Source organism: Carassius carassius, chromosome 34 (genome assembly GCF_963082965.1).
Source record: "Carassius carassius chromosome 34, fCarCar2.1, whole genome shotgun sequence".
Classification (NCBI taxonomy): domain Eukaryota; kingdom Metazoa; phylum Chordata; class Actinopteri; order Cypriniformes; family Cyprinidae; genus Carassius; species Carassius carassius.
This window is the reverse complement of record NC_081788.1, coordinates 21,695,582-21,714,105: the sequence shown is the minus strand read 5'-3', so window position 1 is coordinate 21,714,105 and position 18,524 is coordinate 21,695,582. Positions and strand designations below refer to the sequence as shown.

The 18,524-nt window shown below is 34.6% G+C and overlaps 1 protein-coding gene across 6 annotated transcripts in view; it reads right to left on the bottom strand.

Annotated features, from left to right (window-relative positions):
• Positions 1 to 6,633: 6,633 nt before the first annotated feature.
• The window catches only part of LOC132114736 (protein kinase C zeta type-like), a 117,091-nt gene continuing 105,200 nt past the window's right edge, over positions 6,634 to 18,524 (bottom strand). For all 6 annotated transcript variants that reach the window (XM_059523025.1, XM_059523028.1, XM_059523027.1 and 3 more), the window contains 2 exons: positions 15,764 to 15,879; positions 6,634 to 7,695 (listed from right to left, as the gene is read on the bottom strand). In XM_059523025.1, the coding sequence (XP_059379008.1) occupies positions 7,608 to 7,695; positions 15,764 to 15,879 (204 nt within the window). In that variant the 3' untranslated portion in view covers positions 6,634 to 7,607. The remainder of the gene's footprint in view (positions 7,696 to 15,763; positions 15,880 to 18,524) is intronic.

The window sequence follows — 18,524 nt, the reverse complement described above, 5'->3', positions numbered from 1 at the left end:
ACATAACACACACATAACACTGAATTCTGGGACTTGAACAATAATGAGGTAGTACAAGTGATTGCTTCTGATGGAAATTCCCTGATACTGTGACAAACCAGTCTTTAGATGTACAAACGTTATCTACAAATGAATCTGTGTTTTCAGAATTATGAGTTTTTTAAAGAATATTTCCATTATAAGTGGAATTACTTTTGATCCAAATCAGGCAAAGTTGACGTCTTGCAATGTGACATGCATAACACATGCTGTATAGTTCTTTTTAATTGAGAGACTACATGGAATATTTGTATTTTTAATTTATTCATATAATCCTATCTGAATATAATGTACACAGAAATCATTGTTTACACTCTGTATCATTGTACTCCATTCACAGTATAAACTAGTATCATGTTATTTTATAAATGTACAAATTTCAGTAAATAAAATTGAATGTTCATTGTTAATTCATGTTTATTCATAATACATTAAGGTATTTTTAATTAATTAATTATGGTAACATGAAATAACAGTGAGCAATATTTTTAAACATTTAATAGTCTTTGTCAGTGTTCATTAAATACAAATGTTCATTTTTTTAGTTCATGTTAGTAGTGCATAAGCTAATGTTAAAAAAATACATCTTTTCATTTTAAAGCTGAAACCTTAATGTGGAGTGTTAATTTATACAACCCGAATTGTTAAAAAGTTAGTATATGCGGAAATAAACATGGACCTATATTAGTTATTGCTGTAAAAATTTAATTAATACATTTTAAGTTTGTAAATTTAATTGGACTTGATTGTAAAGTGTCTTTGAAGTTTTCTTGTAGATTCATATACTTTTTAAGCAAGAATTTTTGGTAACACTTTAGAATAGGTAACACCTATTAGTTGCTTATTAGCATACATATTACTAGATTACTCCATATATTAGTGCTAATTAAGAACATATTAATGCCTTATTCTACTTGACCTTATTCTACATCCCTAATCCTACCCAATACCTAAACTTAACAACGACCTTACTAATTATTAATAAGCAGTAAATTAAGAATTTATTGAGAGAAATGTAGTAGTTAATAGTTAACAAGTGTCACCTATTCTGAAGTTACCGAATTTTTTGTCTTAAAGTCAAAGGAACTGTTATATATTCACACACCACTGCTTTACAGGCTTTTATAGGTGTCATTTTGACCTTGCTGTCATCTTTAACCAATGCCAGCTCTCCAAAAAGGCTGTTTATGAACTTTTTTTGCCTGTAGATTTGGGAGCACTTCTCAGAAAGAGGAAACACTATGTTAAAACATGGCATACTGTGAGTATACTTAAAGAGCGTAGGAAGAGAAACACTAAGAAGGACAGTTATTCATCAGAACGGGTCAAAAAGTCACCAGATTCTTGCGAGGTCTGAGAGCAGCACTCCTTCGGCGTGGTGGGCAGCACTGAACTTCGCAGAACAAGGCAGCACTTTGTTGCGAGTGCAGGGCTGGCGTGCGCCGCTGGCCGCTCTCTGCCCGCCGTGTGTACATTGGCCAGACTGCAGAGCACAGCAGAACACAGACAGCCTCGTGAGAGAGACACAATGAACACTCTTGTCCAGGATAGGACAGATAGAGAAAGAGGCAGATATAGAGAACGAGTTTCTGAGGGCGTCGATATGAGCCGAGGGCAAGACTGGTGATGAAGCGATGGAAATCTTGATGAAGGGGATCAGGGTGGGTTGGCACGCAGAGATTCGCGGAATGGTTTTGAGGTTTGCTGCTGGGAAGCATCAAGCCGCCTGGGTTGGAAAAAGGATTAGAGAGGAAAGGAAGGAGTCTTGAAGGGAAAGGGAATACAAACAAAAGAATGCAACTGGAAATGAGTGGCGTTTGGTGAGGAGGAAGGATCTGTCATTTGGAGTCGTACTGTAAACGGTCACTGGAATGTCAAATTTGAGACCTGGTGACCTCGCAGTTTATGTGTGCTTGTTAGCCGGTAGCTTTTTAAAACAAACTGTTCCTCAGTGGGTTTTTTTTGTCTGCATACATAAGTTAATTACTATAATAGAGTTATTCATTAGTAGTTTGCTTTATACGCGACTACAAAACACTACAAAAAAGCAATCAACTATTCATTAGTGAAAAAATCTGCAGTCTTAGGAAAAAAAGCGCATGAATCCTAACAGTGATGTTTTTAGGCAACACATGGGAAGAATTATTGGATACCAAGAGAAAATCTGATAGGAGAAGCATAAATTATTAAAGTGTTTCTTTTTGAATTATATCAGGGGATCAGCTACATTGTAAACAGCTTCTCTACAGTCCAAAACTTACATCAACATCCATTATTCCCAAATTGTTTTTTGAGAGACGGTGAGGGATCAATTATTATGACTCAAAAATCTGATTTTGTTTCCAAAACTGCTCATTGTGCAAGAGAGAAATGGCCTTTGCTGTAGCACCCTTGTGTTTGCATGTACAAACCACATATTACTGGAGCCAGAGATGATTTTTCTTCTGTTATTGTGTGTTGGATTATGTGTGTGTGTTTGTGCTGTTCGCTATTTATGTGTTTGGTTTTTTTTTCAGGTTTACCCAAATGGATTGCGATGGACATCTTGCACAATATTTATCAGAGATTCATAAGGATATTATTTGGTGATTAAAAGGAAATTCTGTTATATTATTTTAGGTACCTGTGTTTTCCTGTGCTTGCAAAGTATTACCTTAGCGTTTTGATTACTGCAACCAGAAAACCTGCTAAAGGAAGAGTTTACCCAAAATCAACGATTTGCTGAAAGTTTACTCACCCCCAGGCCCAAGTTTTTTTCTTCATCAGAACAGATTTGGAGAAATTTAGCATTACATCTCTTGCTCACCAATATATCCTTTACAGTGAATGTGTGCCATCAGAATGAGAGTCCAGACAGCTGATTCAAACATCACAATAAACCACATATAATTCACAAAACTCCAGTCCATCAATGTATGTCTTGTAAAGTGAAAAGCTGTGTGTTTGTAAGGAACAAAACCTTCATTACAGTGTTGAAAATTATGACTAAATATCTAACCTTTATCACGTGATGAAAACGAGACAAGGTGTGTACTTCTAACATGTTTGGTTGGTAAAATAAATGTTGTAAATTCAAATCAGAGCATCTTTCGTGTCTGGAATGGATGTATTCTTGAGTCTATAAGGTAACAATAATATAATAAAATAACTTTGTTTGAAATGGGGTTTTTTTTCATCTATTCTACTAGGTACTAGATACTATATTGACTGTGTTAAATAAAATTGCATTACTAAAAAGAGACTAAAATACAATTTTCATTGACGAAATGTCATCAGTTTTCTTCGACTAAAACTACGACTTTTAGTTGACAAACTTGACTAGACTTAAAAGAGTATGAACGTGACTAAAACCAATAAAAGCTAAAATGACAGCTTCACACAAAGACTAGACTAAAACTACAATTAAAACAGGCCACCAAAAATCAACACTAGTTTTAACTTTAAACCATCACTTCTGGCCAAAATACCAGTCCATAATCCACAATAACACTTCCTCCAGTGAAAAGAAGCAGCCGTTTTAAATTAAAAATTTGTTTTTATTACAAACACAATTTATGGATTACTCCCATTACTTGTGGATTATTATGATGTTTTTATCAGATGTTGGACTCTAATCCTGATGGCACCCAATCACTCCATTGGTGAGCAAGTGATGTAATGCTAAATTTCTCCAAACCTGTTGAGATGAAGAAACAAACTCATCTACATCTTGGATGGCCTGAAGTTAAGTACAGTTTCAGCTAATTTACATTTTTGGGTGAACTATTCATTTTCTATTCCTAAGTATTTCTTATTAAATGTAATTGATAAATATACATTGTGCAATAAAGACAACATTGGACATGCTCTCTCACAGACCAGTGTTTTTTTTTTTTCATTGACAGAAATCATGAGACAGGAAATGTGGTCATTACAATGAACATTTACTGATTTACAGTTGTTATCTAAGATGCTTAAGACTTAACTTCGTAAAACCAAAGACATGTTCACATCTCTCTCTCCCACCCTCAGTCGACAGGAACTCTACTAGAGCTTTCATTTACAATAATTTATAAAACAAACACTTCAAATATAAAAGGATTCCAATGTAGCACATTGATAAGAGAGTCATTTGCTTATGGAAAGAACCAGAGAAGAAAAAAAGCAGGAAAAAAACTTGTGACAGATTTTGTATTTGGCAAGTTGATAAATCATGGAAATTTCTTGCTTAAAATGTTGTCAGGGACAGGATCTTGTATTTTATTGCAGTCTTGGCCTCTAAGGTTGGGACACCGGATTTAGATATCTCTTATAATGATGCAGAAACAGATTTATTTCTTTTTTATGTGTATTTATGTGAGAGAGAGAACATTTTAAGGGTTAAATTATATCACATATAATTGCAATTATGCCAAACTCATTTCAGTTAAAATATAAACATGAATAAAACCCAAATAAAGGACAACAATAAATCTGACACCGTTTCATGTGGATTCTCTACATTAGGTCAAGCTGGTGGAAAATTAAGTTGTTGGTCGGATGAAGATGGTTTATTACTTTGTCACTTGTAATATACCATAGTACCTGTTTTTGTAAAAATAATCATTGGTTTACAGTAATAAAAAAAATTATGCAAATTATGAGCTAAATAATGTCATGTAGGACCATATTTATGTTAAAAACCTGAAAATTTGCACAATGGTCTTGTCAAACTATACTGGAATGCCACTTGTTGGCAGTTTGCATTCAAATAAAGTTCCCGTTACAAACAATCCAATATCATTCAAAAATAGTAGTGTTCAAACAAATTGTGTGCCTGTTTTTGCACCATCTTTTCATTAGAGAGCTGAAAACATGGTGGGGAAATCTGGCTTTTCTCTCTGCCTCGGTATCATTAGTTTGTCATGTTTGTTATCTCCCAGGCCATTCTTTGTTCTTAGCCTGTCTGCTAATCTCACTACAGTCTGACACAAAAGCAGCTAATTAATCCTGTTAACATGGCAGCAATTCTTCATACAGGTCTGATTTCATCAAAGCGTTCCCGAGTGTGTCGTCTTCACGCTGCAGTTATAATAAAAAATAAAAAACCTGGGATTAAATGCAATGGAAGATAGAAAACATATCTAGTTGCTCAATAACACAATACCTTATCACTGTGGGGGATTAATCAGTCAAGCTAGCCTGTGATTGGCTGTTTTTATTCTTTAACGGGAATTTTGAAATTCATTTTTAAGAGCTTTTTTGTGTGGCCTGGAATCTAAATGGACATAATGGTTTAGTTGTGTTTTAAAGTGTGTAGGAGTGTACGGCTATGTTTGTAATAGAATACTAACAAGCTTCTCTCACGATCTCTGGAGAATGTATTCTGTGCACAGTATGCATGGGATACCCAGATGACTTACTACATTTGCCAAGACACACACAGTGCAGAATAACATATCCCATAATGCAATACACACAACCTGACCTTTCATTTCCATCTTTTTTTTTGGCTCATTATCTTGCCTGACTGATTGATTTTAAAATACAAAATAGTCATTATCAGTTGCTTGTATGCAACATCACAAGTTAACGTGACAGTGCAGCTTATTAATGTCTGAAAAGTGTTTCTTGTGGAATATTGACTATTATTTCTCCTCCTATTAATAAAAATAGTAGATAGAATACAGTATATACTACTACTATAGTATGTTAAAACTCCATTCCGAACACAGCCTATCACTGAATGATAAAATAGGTGGGTAAAATGGGTTGAATTTGAGTATTTGATTGCGACTGCAAAGACAGTTCTACCATGTGTTTAGGTCATCTGAGATTCAGTCACAACACTGTTGCACAATTTTACCACCAAATAACACCAGCGACATGATGTACAAACCCCTTGTTTGTGTTTTCTCTCACGCTCCACAACATCTCAACAGCATTTGAGTTATTGACAGATCACATGAGTACTAAAAAAAAAAAAAAACCTCTTATCAGCATGAGGAGCAGCCATTTGAGTAATATAGTATGGCTGTAATGAACTCTACTGCAATATTAAACCCAGGCTCAATGGGAAATAAACGCGCCTGTGGCGATATTTATGCAAAATTTCATTGTTTTTTGAATGCTTAATGACACTTTAAATTAGAAATGTCCAGTAAGTGTCATTTAAGCCGTATTCTGTTTTATCGGAGACAGATGGACATGAATCTGGCAATGTTTTATTATGTTAATGATTGCTGTGCATGCTGCGGCAGTTCAAAATTGAAATTTCCAGTGATGTTAATGCTCTATCGCTTTTGAAAACAATATACCGATGTTAATCTTAATTGAAGTGTTAACAAACGCAAACATGAATGATTTTAGCTTGCTTCTACAAGTCTTTGAGGTCTTTTATCCTAACTTTGGTTTGCGGGACTCAAACCTGAGTGCTTCCAATCGCAAGTGCAGTGCTGTACCGGGTGAGCTACAGAGCAAGTTTACTATAAGGGAAAAAAATACATGTCGGTGATGTGATGCAAATATCAAAATGTATTACAAATCATGCTCTATCAAACTGTTTTGAGGTCATAACAAGGAACTGTGCAAAAATAAGCATTTATTAGTCAATAATCTGCCCCCTAATAATTTGGAGTTTTGCAAAAATATGGATAGAGGAATATTTTTTTCCCAATGAGCTAAGGTTGGTAATATTACTTCTTTTCAGATGTATTTGGGCTTTGTGATCATTCAGTGTCTAATCTTCATGTTTTGTTTTCAACATCTGTATTAGTGTGTCTATGTTTTATGTTTTATATATATATATATATATAATAACACCTGCAGCCCACTTTCTCAGTGGATGGTGCATTGAAAATCAACTCCAATCTAATGTGGAGTTCAGAGCAGTTTGGAGCATGGTGAATTTTGGATCTTTGAGGCACTTCTTCAAAAAACACATTTTATCTCCCATTTAAAACCAACATGGGTGGTTAAAAGCCTGTGGCTTGAAGCACAACTACCCACTGTGGATGAAACCATCATGATCATGAATTAAAATGTGCCACTTTGCATCATAGAAGGCATCATAAATTCTTTGTTTGGCTACCTACACTATAATACAACCTTTTTTTTTTTTAGCTTTAAAAATTATACATTCTTGTTTCGCTTGAGGACAAGCCTCATACAAGATTTAAGAAAATAAAAAAAAAACAAAAAAACAACTCAAACAAAATAAAAGTCAACATTAAGTTAGAACTGTCATATTTAGCAAGGGTTGGTGGGAAATGTAGTCTGATGGATGCAGGCACACACTGAAGGAACTAACTTCAGTCCCAGTTAACAGTGCACACGGACGCATGGGCGTAAAAATGAAAGAGGATGCTGGGAAGCAGGAAGACAATCAACAGTTGAAATTTAAGGGAATAGTTGCTCCAGTTATTTCTTCTTCCAGTATAACCCCAAAATAACTTAAGGAGGGTCCAAAACGTGAAGTCTTAGTGTTGCTTTTTGTCTTGAACACAGTTTTAAGGAGAAGATCAAATCTGTGAACACAGTCTGAGCTAAACTCAGCTGTAGTAGTCTTGTGGAGCCGCAGGCAGAGAAACATCAGCCGTATTGTTCTTCCCTCATACGGTTTCTTCAGTGGAGAGCAGCAGAGGATTAATGTACTCGAATCCCTCAAACTCAGACTGGTCTATTCTCTTTATCACATCCCTGAGGAGAGAAACCAACATTATTAATGGAAGAGCTACAATTCAACTGTACATGACATGTCCCGCAATACGGCTTAAAGCAGAAATTAAGGGAAAAGTGAAGGTAGTTTGCAGTTGCTAATAAGCATTGCTAGTGGCATCACATCGTTTACATGTATATTTAGCTGACACTTTTATTCAAGTGCGGAATATAGAAATTTAACCTAAGGAGGCAATAACACAAGAACAGCTAACACCACAAAAAGTTTCAAACATGGTCAAGGAGAGTATCTTGAATATGTGCTCAATTTGACCTATTTCCAGTACTTCATTTAGTACTTTGCAGTTTAGGGATAATTCAGACATTTGTCTACAAAAGTAAATATGCAGAATAAGTGTTTTCTTGGGAAATATATGATAACATTTGAAAATTTGGGGTCAGTCCCAGAGATATTTTAAAGTGACAGTAATGATATTTATAATGTTACAACATATTTCCGTTTCAAAATAGAATCAAGGAATCCTGAAAAAAAGGCATCACAATTTCCACAACAATATTAAGCAGCACAACTGTTTTCAACACTGATAATAAGAAATGTTTCTTGAGCACTAAATCATCATATAAGAATGATTTCTGAAAGACCATGTGACAATGAAGACTGAAGTAATGGCTAAAATGTATTAAAATAGAAAACAGTTATTTTAAACTGTAATAATATTTCACAATATTACTGTTTGATTAAATACATGCAGCATTGGTGAACAGAAACATTAAACAAATCTTACGGTCTCGCAACTTTTGAACAATAAACGTTTGAAAATATCAGGTATGTTACTTCTTCAGGGAAGTGCTGAACTTTTTTTTCTGCAGGGGAATAGATAAACTTATGAGCACATCTGTAAATGCAGCTGGCTCATCAGAAACAACAACAACCTTTCTCATCTGCATCGGGGGGCTGGATAAACACAAAGAGGGCTCTAACAACAGTAGTGGGCAGACAGAATTTCACTAGAATACAATTAAGAAATTCAGTGGCGTTTTTCTTTTTTATCATTTTTTTTTCACAACGGCAGTGATCCTTTACATGTCTAAAGAGATTCTTGCTGAAATCAGACCTCTTGCTCTTCAGAACCTCAGGAATCCATTGATCTATTTTATCAGTCTGTTGAGGATACCACACTGCTGTAATGCTCCTCCTCTTCTATGGCGTAATGCTGAACCGATTCAAAACTCGTTTATCACATACTGTCAAACACGGTCCGTGGAGGACAATTCTCCTCTGTAACATGCTCTGTAAGAACTGATATTTCACCAGATCCGGGATCAGTGCCGAATTGTGTTTGAGCTGTGTCTGTTTGAATAAAGTCCCCAGAGGGCCACTTGACTGTATGAGGGTGTGTGTGAGGTTGAAATGCCCCCAGCAAGAGTGAAACCTAAAATAACATGAATGACACCTGTATGCCGTAATATCAGGCTCAGGTTTCAAAGGGAGTGCAGGGGGGAAATGTGCGATGCCAAAGAGGAAGAAACACAGAAAGACGGACATCCTGGGCACTGACCAAAATAAACAAGCTTCTTTAATGCACAAATGTTTCTTTATAAAAGAATTTCAAGGTGGAACTTGTTTGAAAGAAAGAAAGCAAGCAAGCTTTGGTACTATTGTTTCAGTTTCAAGACTTCGAACTCCATACTCCATGACACTAGCGACACTTCCTTTCACACAACCTGTTTAAAAACATACGATTATTGTGAAAGTAATGCAAATATTTGGCTTTATGAAAGGAAATAACTTTAAATGAAAGGCATGAGTAGATAAATCACTTATTAGGGGCAAATAAAAATGCACACTAGTAAAAATTTGGGGGTTGGTAAGATTGATCAAAAACAGAGTCATTTTCTGAAATATTACTACAATTTAAAGTTACCTTTTTATTTGAATATATTTTAAAATGTAATTTATTCCTATATATATATATATATTATCAATGTTGAAAATATCAGTGCTTTTTTCAGGAGTCAGGAGAAATTTAGTTAAAAACAGTAGAATTATTTGAAACTGAAATATTTTGTCACATTAAAAATGTTTTTGAATGACTTTACTGACCTCAAACTGTTGAACAGTAGTGTACTTTGTGTAAATTTTGGTAGCTAGATAATAGTGCATTGGGAATCCAAGTTCCTTTATAAGCCGTTTGTGTCAGCATGTAAAAGGGAATCGTGTCTCTAGTCGCAATGGATTTCAGTTCATCCCTTTTCCCCTTCGCTCTGAGACACATCCCACTCTGGACGTGCTTTCCTTTAATCCAGAAGACTAAATCTCTTACAAGGAAGGATTTCACCCCCCACCCTCTTTTTTCGTCTGCCAGATCCATCAAACAAAAAAGGCTTCCATCACTTCCTCCCCCTCCTCCTCTCCTCCACCGTGTGGGACGTCAGGCTTTTCCAGAGCTTGCTCTGCTTTTGAAGTGTCTGGCTGTTGCGTTCCTTTGAAGTCTGCTTGGAAAATGTTGTATTGAACTAAAAACCCGCTGTGGCTCTATAGATTACTGTCTGTCAGTTCATCTGACTGCGGGCCACATGCGTTCTGCTAATTATGAGTGACAGGTTTACCGACAAATTGACTTCAATTAACTTGTATTCTGCAATTGATTGTATACTCAACAGTTCAATGAAGTGCATCTTGGGCTTCTCATGGAGAGTTAAAATATCAAATCACTTCAAGATACAGAATGACTTCATTCGGAACTGAATGCCTGATTCAAATTGAGGTAGTAAACAGGATGAGATTGAGAACTGCATCAAATTAGAATTTAAATCTAAGGAAGAATTAAAATGAATTGAAATTCAAATGGATCAACGGAATGGATGGATAAATTAATGTATGGATGGATGGATGGATGGATGGATGGATAAATGCAATGACAGAATGATGTATGGAGGGATGGATGGATGGATAAATGGATGGATGAATGCACTGACAGAACGATGGATGGATGGATGGTTGGATGGATGGCTAGATGGATAGTTGGAATGATAGAATTATGGATGGCTGGATGGATGGATGGATGGATGGATGGAATGACAGAACGATGGATGGATGGATGGCTAGATGGACAGATGGAATGATAGATGGCTGGATGGATAGATGGAATAATAGAATGATGGCTGGATGGATGGATAGATGCAATGACAGAACGATGGATAGATAGATAGGTAGATAGGTAGATAGATCGATAGATCGATAGATCGATAGATCGATAGATAGATAGATAGATAGATAGATAGATAGATAGATCAATTGATGGATGGATGGATGGATGGATGAAATGATAGAATGATTGATGAATATGATGGATAGATGAAATGATATAATGATCGATAGATGAAATGATAGAATGATGGATGGATGGAGGGATAGATGGAATGATAAAATAATGGATGGATATCTCCAATCGTTCTGGTGACCAACAAGGTGAGGATGCACCATCTGAGGAAACCCTGGAGCAACAAGTGGTGCACTTCATGAAGAGTAAAACCATTCCTCTGGACAGTCAACAAATTTCAGCATGTTACATTCTTCCAAGTAAGGACAAAAAAACTAAACCTAAAATTATTGTCAAGTTTGCAAGTAGAAGGCACAAGGTGGAAATCCTGAAGAAAGCTAGAAAACTTAAAGGCACCGGAGTGTATTTAAATGAGCACTTGACAAAGAAAAATGCAGAAATTGCTTGGACCAGCCATACCCTGAAAAAGGAATTTAAAATTCATTCAACCTGGACCAGGAATGGAAAAGTTTTCATCCAGACGAATGGACCTCTGGAAAAAGTCAAGGTGATTATGGTGAGAAAAATGAAGGACCTGGATCTGTACAAATGATAATAGTGAGTGCATCATTCTTTTTTTTTTTGCTTGATTATTGGATCTCTTATAAGGAACTCATGACTTTTTCATTTAAGACTGAAGCCTTTGCAAGTGTTGATTATATAGAACGTGATACATATGATTTTGAAAATAATGTGGATCCAGAGTCTAATTTATTTAATCATATTAGGAACTCTTGTCAGTATTACACTGAAGAACAATTTGATGAGGTACAAATTGAACAGGCATTTTCTTTTATTCATTTCAATTGCAGAAGTTTATCAAAACATTTTTCTGAAATCAAACATTTTTTGGAGACATTTAAAGGAAGAATTAAGTTAATTGCTTTATCTGAAACATGGATAAAGAAAGGCAAGGAGGTTGATCTGAAATTAAAGGGCTATGATTTATATGTCACCAACAGAGCCAATAGGACAGGAGGGGGAGTGGCCCTCTATACCTATAATGAATTGAAATGTAGACCAGTTAAATGCATGACAACATCCATTAATGATTTAATGGAAAGTGTAGCTGTAGAAATAGAATTAGAACAAAATAGGAATATTGTTGTTGCATGTGTATATAGAAAACCAGGATCAAAAGTGGAAACCTTCATAGATAAATTAGAAGAAATGATTCATGGTCTAAATAACAAACGAAATATTGTAATTTGTGGAGATTATAATATTGATCTTCTAAAGGTAGATACACATATACAAAACTCAGATTTTTTGGAGACATTATATAAAAATGGGTTGTATCCATTAATAACGAAGCCTAGCAGAATAACCACAACTAGTGCAACTTTAATAGATAATATCTTTACAAATGTTTTGGAGAATCACATTACTAGTGGGTTGGTAATAAATTATATAAGCGACCATCTACCTATATTTGCAATATTTGACTATAAGTTGCCTAAAAAAAAAAACAGTATACCATCACATATATAAAAGAAAAAGAAATGCTGATCATATTAATAAGTTTAGGAATGATTTAATTAAACAAGAGTGGAAAGAGGTGTACACAGATGATGTAAATAATGCTTATAATTATTTTCTTAAATGTTATCTTACTCTGTATAATAAGCATTGTCCTGAGATCCCATGCAGATCCAAACAAAGGCAAAATAGTAAACCTTGGATAACAAACGGATTAAAAAATGGCTCTAAAAAGAAAAATAGACTTTATAGGGAGTTTATCAAATCAAGAACAGAGAATGCAGAAAAATGCTATAAGAAATACAAAAATAAGTTGACTGATATATTGAGACAAGCAAAAAAGGACTATTATAATAGAATGTTGCATGAAAATAAAAATAATATTAAGGCTACATGGAATATTCTGAACAATCTAATTGGGAATAAGACTGGACGAACGGAACTACCTAAATATTTTGAAAAGGACAATAGGGTGATTGAAAATAAAGATTAAATGGTCCATGAACTAAATCAATTCTTTGTAAACGTAGGACCTAGCTTAGCAAACGAAATACCAATATCTAGTGATCAGCTAGGGGGAGTCTGGAAAAGGGAAAATAGGATTATGCAGTCAATGTATCTAGGTGAGGTGACTGAAAATGAAATATTATCTGTGGTTTATAAGCTAAAAAACAAGACCTCAACGGATAGTGATGGTATTGACATGAAAATAATAAAAAACACAATTGATTGCATTATTAAACCATTATATTATATAATGAATTATTCTTTTACAGAAGGAGGTTTTCCAGATAGTATGAAAATAGCTAAGGTAATACCTTTTTTTAAAACTGGAGATAAACATATTTTTAATAACTATAGACCATATATAAATGAGATTTGTGAGGTTTCAAAAAATTACACTATGTATTATTTGCAGACGATACAAATTTATATAGTTCAGGAAATGACTTGAAAACTTTAGCTAATAATATTGAAGATGAAATGGTTAAACTAAAATTGTGGTTTGATGTAAATAAATTATCTTTAAATCTGAATAAGACAAAGTTTATGATATTCAGCAATAAAAGAAAGGAGGAAGTCAGCTTATCTATAAACAATGTCAATATTGAGAAGGTGTCTGAAATCAGATTTTTAGGAGTCACTTTAGATGAGAAATTGACGTGGAAAAGTCATACATTGCATGTAAAAAATAAGATGGCAAAAAGCCTATTTATTTTGAATAAGGTTAAATACAGTTTACCGTATAATACAATGAAAATGTTATATTGTTCAATGATTTTGCCTTATTTAAAATTATTGTGTAGAAATATGGGGAAATGCCTTTTTTTATTTTAAAGAAAAGAGCCATTCGCATTATTTTCAAAGCAGGATATAGAGACCACACAAATCCACTCTTTATTAGGTCAGGATTATTAAAATTTAAAGACATTGTAGAATTACAAACTCTGTTAGTGATGTTCGAAGCTAGAAGCAAAGCTCTTCCACATGACTTACAAAAGTTATTTGTTTTTACTTCTGAAGAAGGAAATCACAGAAGGCCGCAAGACTTTAAACATCTACTAGCACGAAAAAACCTGAAACAAATGTGTTTGTCTTTTGCTGGAGTAAAAGCTTGGAATTCTCGAAGGAAATTATATCAAACTTGAATTATATCAAACTGAATTTGGATTTGGATTGTATGTGATCATTGTAAAACGTTTAAACAAATATCAGATATGTGGGAGTTTGGGTGATGGTGGAGGGAACGATGGTAATGACATCTACTATTTATGTTAATATATTTTGGGTGATGCTAATGTCATCTACTACTAATGTTAATAAATTTTGGGTGATGGTGGAGGGAACAATGTTAATGCCATCTACTATTTATGTCTATAAAGGGGGCAGATAAATATAAGAATATTATTCTTCTATCTGCTCCTTTCTGATCATGGAAATGTAAAGGAAAATTCAAATGAATTGTATGTGTTTTGTACAAATAATGCATTTTCATGAAAAGAATAAAAGAGAAAATGAAAAAAAAAAAATTAAATCCAATCTGTCTTTCCAAACTCGATTGAACTGCCCGTGTTATGAGCAATTCAGCTCACACTCAAGAATTGAAAGGTATCTATTTCTGCTAACTTTTGCATAACCCTACTAAGCATTGCACATTTTGAATGCACAGCCCTCAGATTTCGGCGATAACAGGATGCATTTCAGTCATGGTACCAAATCACATTGTTAATCAAAGATCCCGCCCTCTTTCGGGGCTGGATTTTTCGAGCTCCATTTAATGTAAACTGAAATCAGGAATCCCTTTTAGAAGCTTAAGGACTGCCTGTCTCTATGGATTAAATCAGAATAACAAATTCAGCCAGATATAAAAGTCATTGTGAAGACTGGAGTCCCTCTCGAGAGAAATACACCTCTACAGAACAATGCGTCTCAAAGCCTGGTGTGATTGTCCTCCATGGAAAATGCAGGAATGTCTGAAGAATCTCTTGAGAATAATGGGGTGAGACCTCAACAAGTGACTCAAATGTACTTAGACATTCCATAAGTCAACCTACATTCCTCCACCATCGAATAAATGCACATTTTTTGCATTGAGTTGACTAGCCTTTCTCTTATTTTAGCACTTGTTTTAATCACCGCAGTATTCAAAAGGACTGAGTTTATGAATGAGTGACTGAAGAAAAGACTTGAAAGCATAAAAGCCCCTCTAGAAACACACTTCATACTGATTAAAGCCAGTTTCCACATAAATCTCTGGTTTTTAATGCCTCTTGGCATCAGGTTTTAGACGTTTAAGAGCTATTCTTTGTCCTCCTTTTCAATGTGGCCCTTTTCTGTGCACCTCATACTGTAAAGCAATCAGAAACTCCAGAGGGGATGTTTCCATATGACATCACTATCTCTTGACGATAGCCTCCAGATGGGTAAACCATTTCACTTCACCTCGCTCTCACTTCTGAAGGGGAATCTTAGACATAAACTTCACCATCCTGACCAGGAGAATCAAACTGAGTGGAAACCCCATTTATTAAATTGCTAAATCTTCTGCTGGTGCAGTCATGTAACTTTGAAGTTGTATTACATAATCGCTCTCAAGATGGATTCATCATAAGTGATGACTGACTTTAAATTTTCATTTAAACATTTGGAAGATGTTACGGTCTAGGAGACCCTTTTTTATTTTTTATAATTCAGGTCTAGACACATCTGATCAAACACGAGTATTATAAGCAGTTTTTAGCAACTGGACATGGAGAAATGGAGAGATAACATTTTTCAATACTTACTCATCGTCTGGTGTTAGCTGCACGGGTTCGTTGGTGAACTGCGTGTCAAAGTTGTCTAAACCGTAGTCGTCTGTGATCTGAGGTTTGAACGGTGGCGTCACCTGCTTCTGTTCCAGCTAGAGGAGAAAAGGGAGAAAATGATTGATTACAAACAAAATCCACTTCAACATTACAATATCAAGACTCCTGATCAGAAAAGCCTATTTTGATTACCTTCTATGTTCTTTTTAAACCTTTTTTTCCCAAAACCTTGTTGGCTATATTGTCTATATTGCAGAGTTCAACAACAGTGTTAAGCTGAGAACACACTACACAACTGTCTGGATGATTATGAATGCAATTTGGATGACTAATTGTGCTCAATTGGACCAGGTCTGTTCCAGTTGGGCTCAGTCACTGTTTGCAATCGGTAGAAAAACTTGCATAGTGTGTGGTGTCTAAATAAAGATTATAATTATAGAATTCGAGAATTTGTCATTTTCACAAAGATTTTTTTTTAAACATGTTTAATATTTGCGACTGACGTCAGCGATTGCATATGTGGCTAAGCAGTGGAGATGCGCTCACCGTTAAAAATTATTCAGCATTAATTTTATAATTTTGTCAAATATTTTTTCTTGATTACACATCTTGTTGTGATTTATTTCTTGTCTTTCATGTATTTCATAAGTTAATATTGCAAGTTTAATAGTTTTAGACTATTTATTAATTGGTGTTTTTTTTCTGCAGTCAAAGAAAGTAAAACGGTCTAAATTATATCAGCGATTTCTCTCATTTTAAAGAGATTATCAATAATTATTTTATTTCGATCTGCAGTCTAATAAAAGTTAAGAAAAAAACAGAATTACCCTATAGGACTAGGCTTGTCTATAGGCTACAGGCGAATTCTAAATTTTCTTAACTTTTAACGTTTTCTTAAAATTTGTTTTGAAGAATATTTAAATCAACTTCATAACAAATAGGCTTTTCTTCATAATGAATATACAAACATAACGAATAGCTATTTTTTTAATTATATTATCATTTTTTTCTATTTTTTCATTTCTTTAAAAAAAATGACACAAAATGTAATTATTTTATATATACAGTTTAATTATTTATACTAGTTTTGTGTGTCAGAGATGGATAAGGAAATTACATTGCCTAGAATTTCTATGCAGCTCTTTTGTTGTCATTTTTTATTTCATTCTAACTGGTATATTGGGAATTGTAACAACAAAAAAAACAGCCAACCGTTTTTACTCAGAACCAATTCATTTTTAATCCCTGATTTTAGACATACATGAGATAACAAATAGCCTATATTATTGCTTGACTAATGTGTCTACTCAGACAATAATGCCAAAAAGAACAAAAAACAGACTTCATGAAAAAATATATATATTTACTGTAAGACATGCTGTTACATTTATTAGAAACACCAACATCGCAGGAAAGCTAATGTTTTCTGTTATGTTAAGCACAAACTAAGAAGAGTAAAACAAACCTTTAATGTTTCAATACTCGCACTACTGTCCTCAGTGTTGTCTTTGATGGGGCGGGAACGGCTGCAGAAGCACGGGTAGATAATATAATTGGATACTGCATTTTGTTTTGTTTTTGTTTTTCTACACAAATTGCACAAATAAATACTGCCAGCTGTATGCTTATAAATATATTAAAAAATACTGCCAGCCCTGTTTGTTTTGGTAAAAGATCTTGCACAGTTCAGCTATAATTAGATTTGTTTTTGTTTTTTTGGTTCGGCAGAATTTGTCCAGTCTTGACTCACCAGTCATTTAATGTCATGTAGTGGACTGAGTCAGTTATTAGGTCTGTGCTCCTCTCTGTCTGTCAAAGACTAGAATCTGCTCTAGCTGATGGAAACCGTCTTTAAGTGTGTTGAGTTCAGTCTAAGAATGTTTCAGCTAGTCATGTAGTGCGTCCCCAGCTTTAGGGTGCTTTTACACTTGGTTCGATTGCTTGGTCCGAACTCACGTTGGAATGATCCCCACTTCCCTGCCCCCGCTGGATTGTGTTCACGCAGTAGTCTTTGGTTCCAAACACACCACAGTACGTTCGATAAGAGTGGCAGCTTTTTTTCCTTAGCATCACTGTGAAAACACCTTTTAGGAACCTCTGTTTTAAGAGCGAATTGGAATATATAGTGTTGCCAAAATTTGCTCAAGGTACTAGAGCAAGAACCTTTTAAGTTGGTGTTCTACCCAAACTAAAACCTCAGAAGTGACTGATTTGGGCCACTCTATGGGCAGCAACACAAATAGCAGTCCATGCAGGGGATTAAAATACAGTTGATTCCAACAGATTCTACCCCAGTGAACTCTAAGCATGACCATTTACGAATGTCACTGCAACTTCCTGTGTAGCACGAAATTAATTGAGGAAGTTTCCTAGTGGAAATTTTTTAGTAGTAGTTCATAAGCAAAAATATTTTGCAAACAAAATACTGGGTAAACGAGCACATTTAAAGTTTTTATGGATACTTTTGGAATGAAATACCAGCAATACGATTTTTAGTCAACATTTGTTTTGACTCAATCTTGGAAGGAAGCATAATTTTGATAAAATCTAGGTAGGAAGTTCATATGACATAAATTCCATAAATGGACCAGATCATACGTACCAATGTTTATGAAATTTCATAAATGGTTGACTCAGAGTGACATCCACTTTCAAGTAAAAAAACAAAAAACAAAACGCAAGGCATTTTTGATTTTCACTCAAGGCCACTAATAATATTCTATTACTTACTGCATAAAAA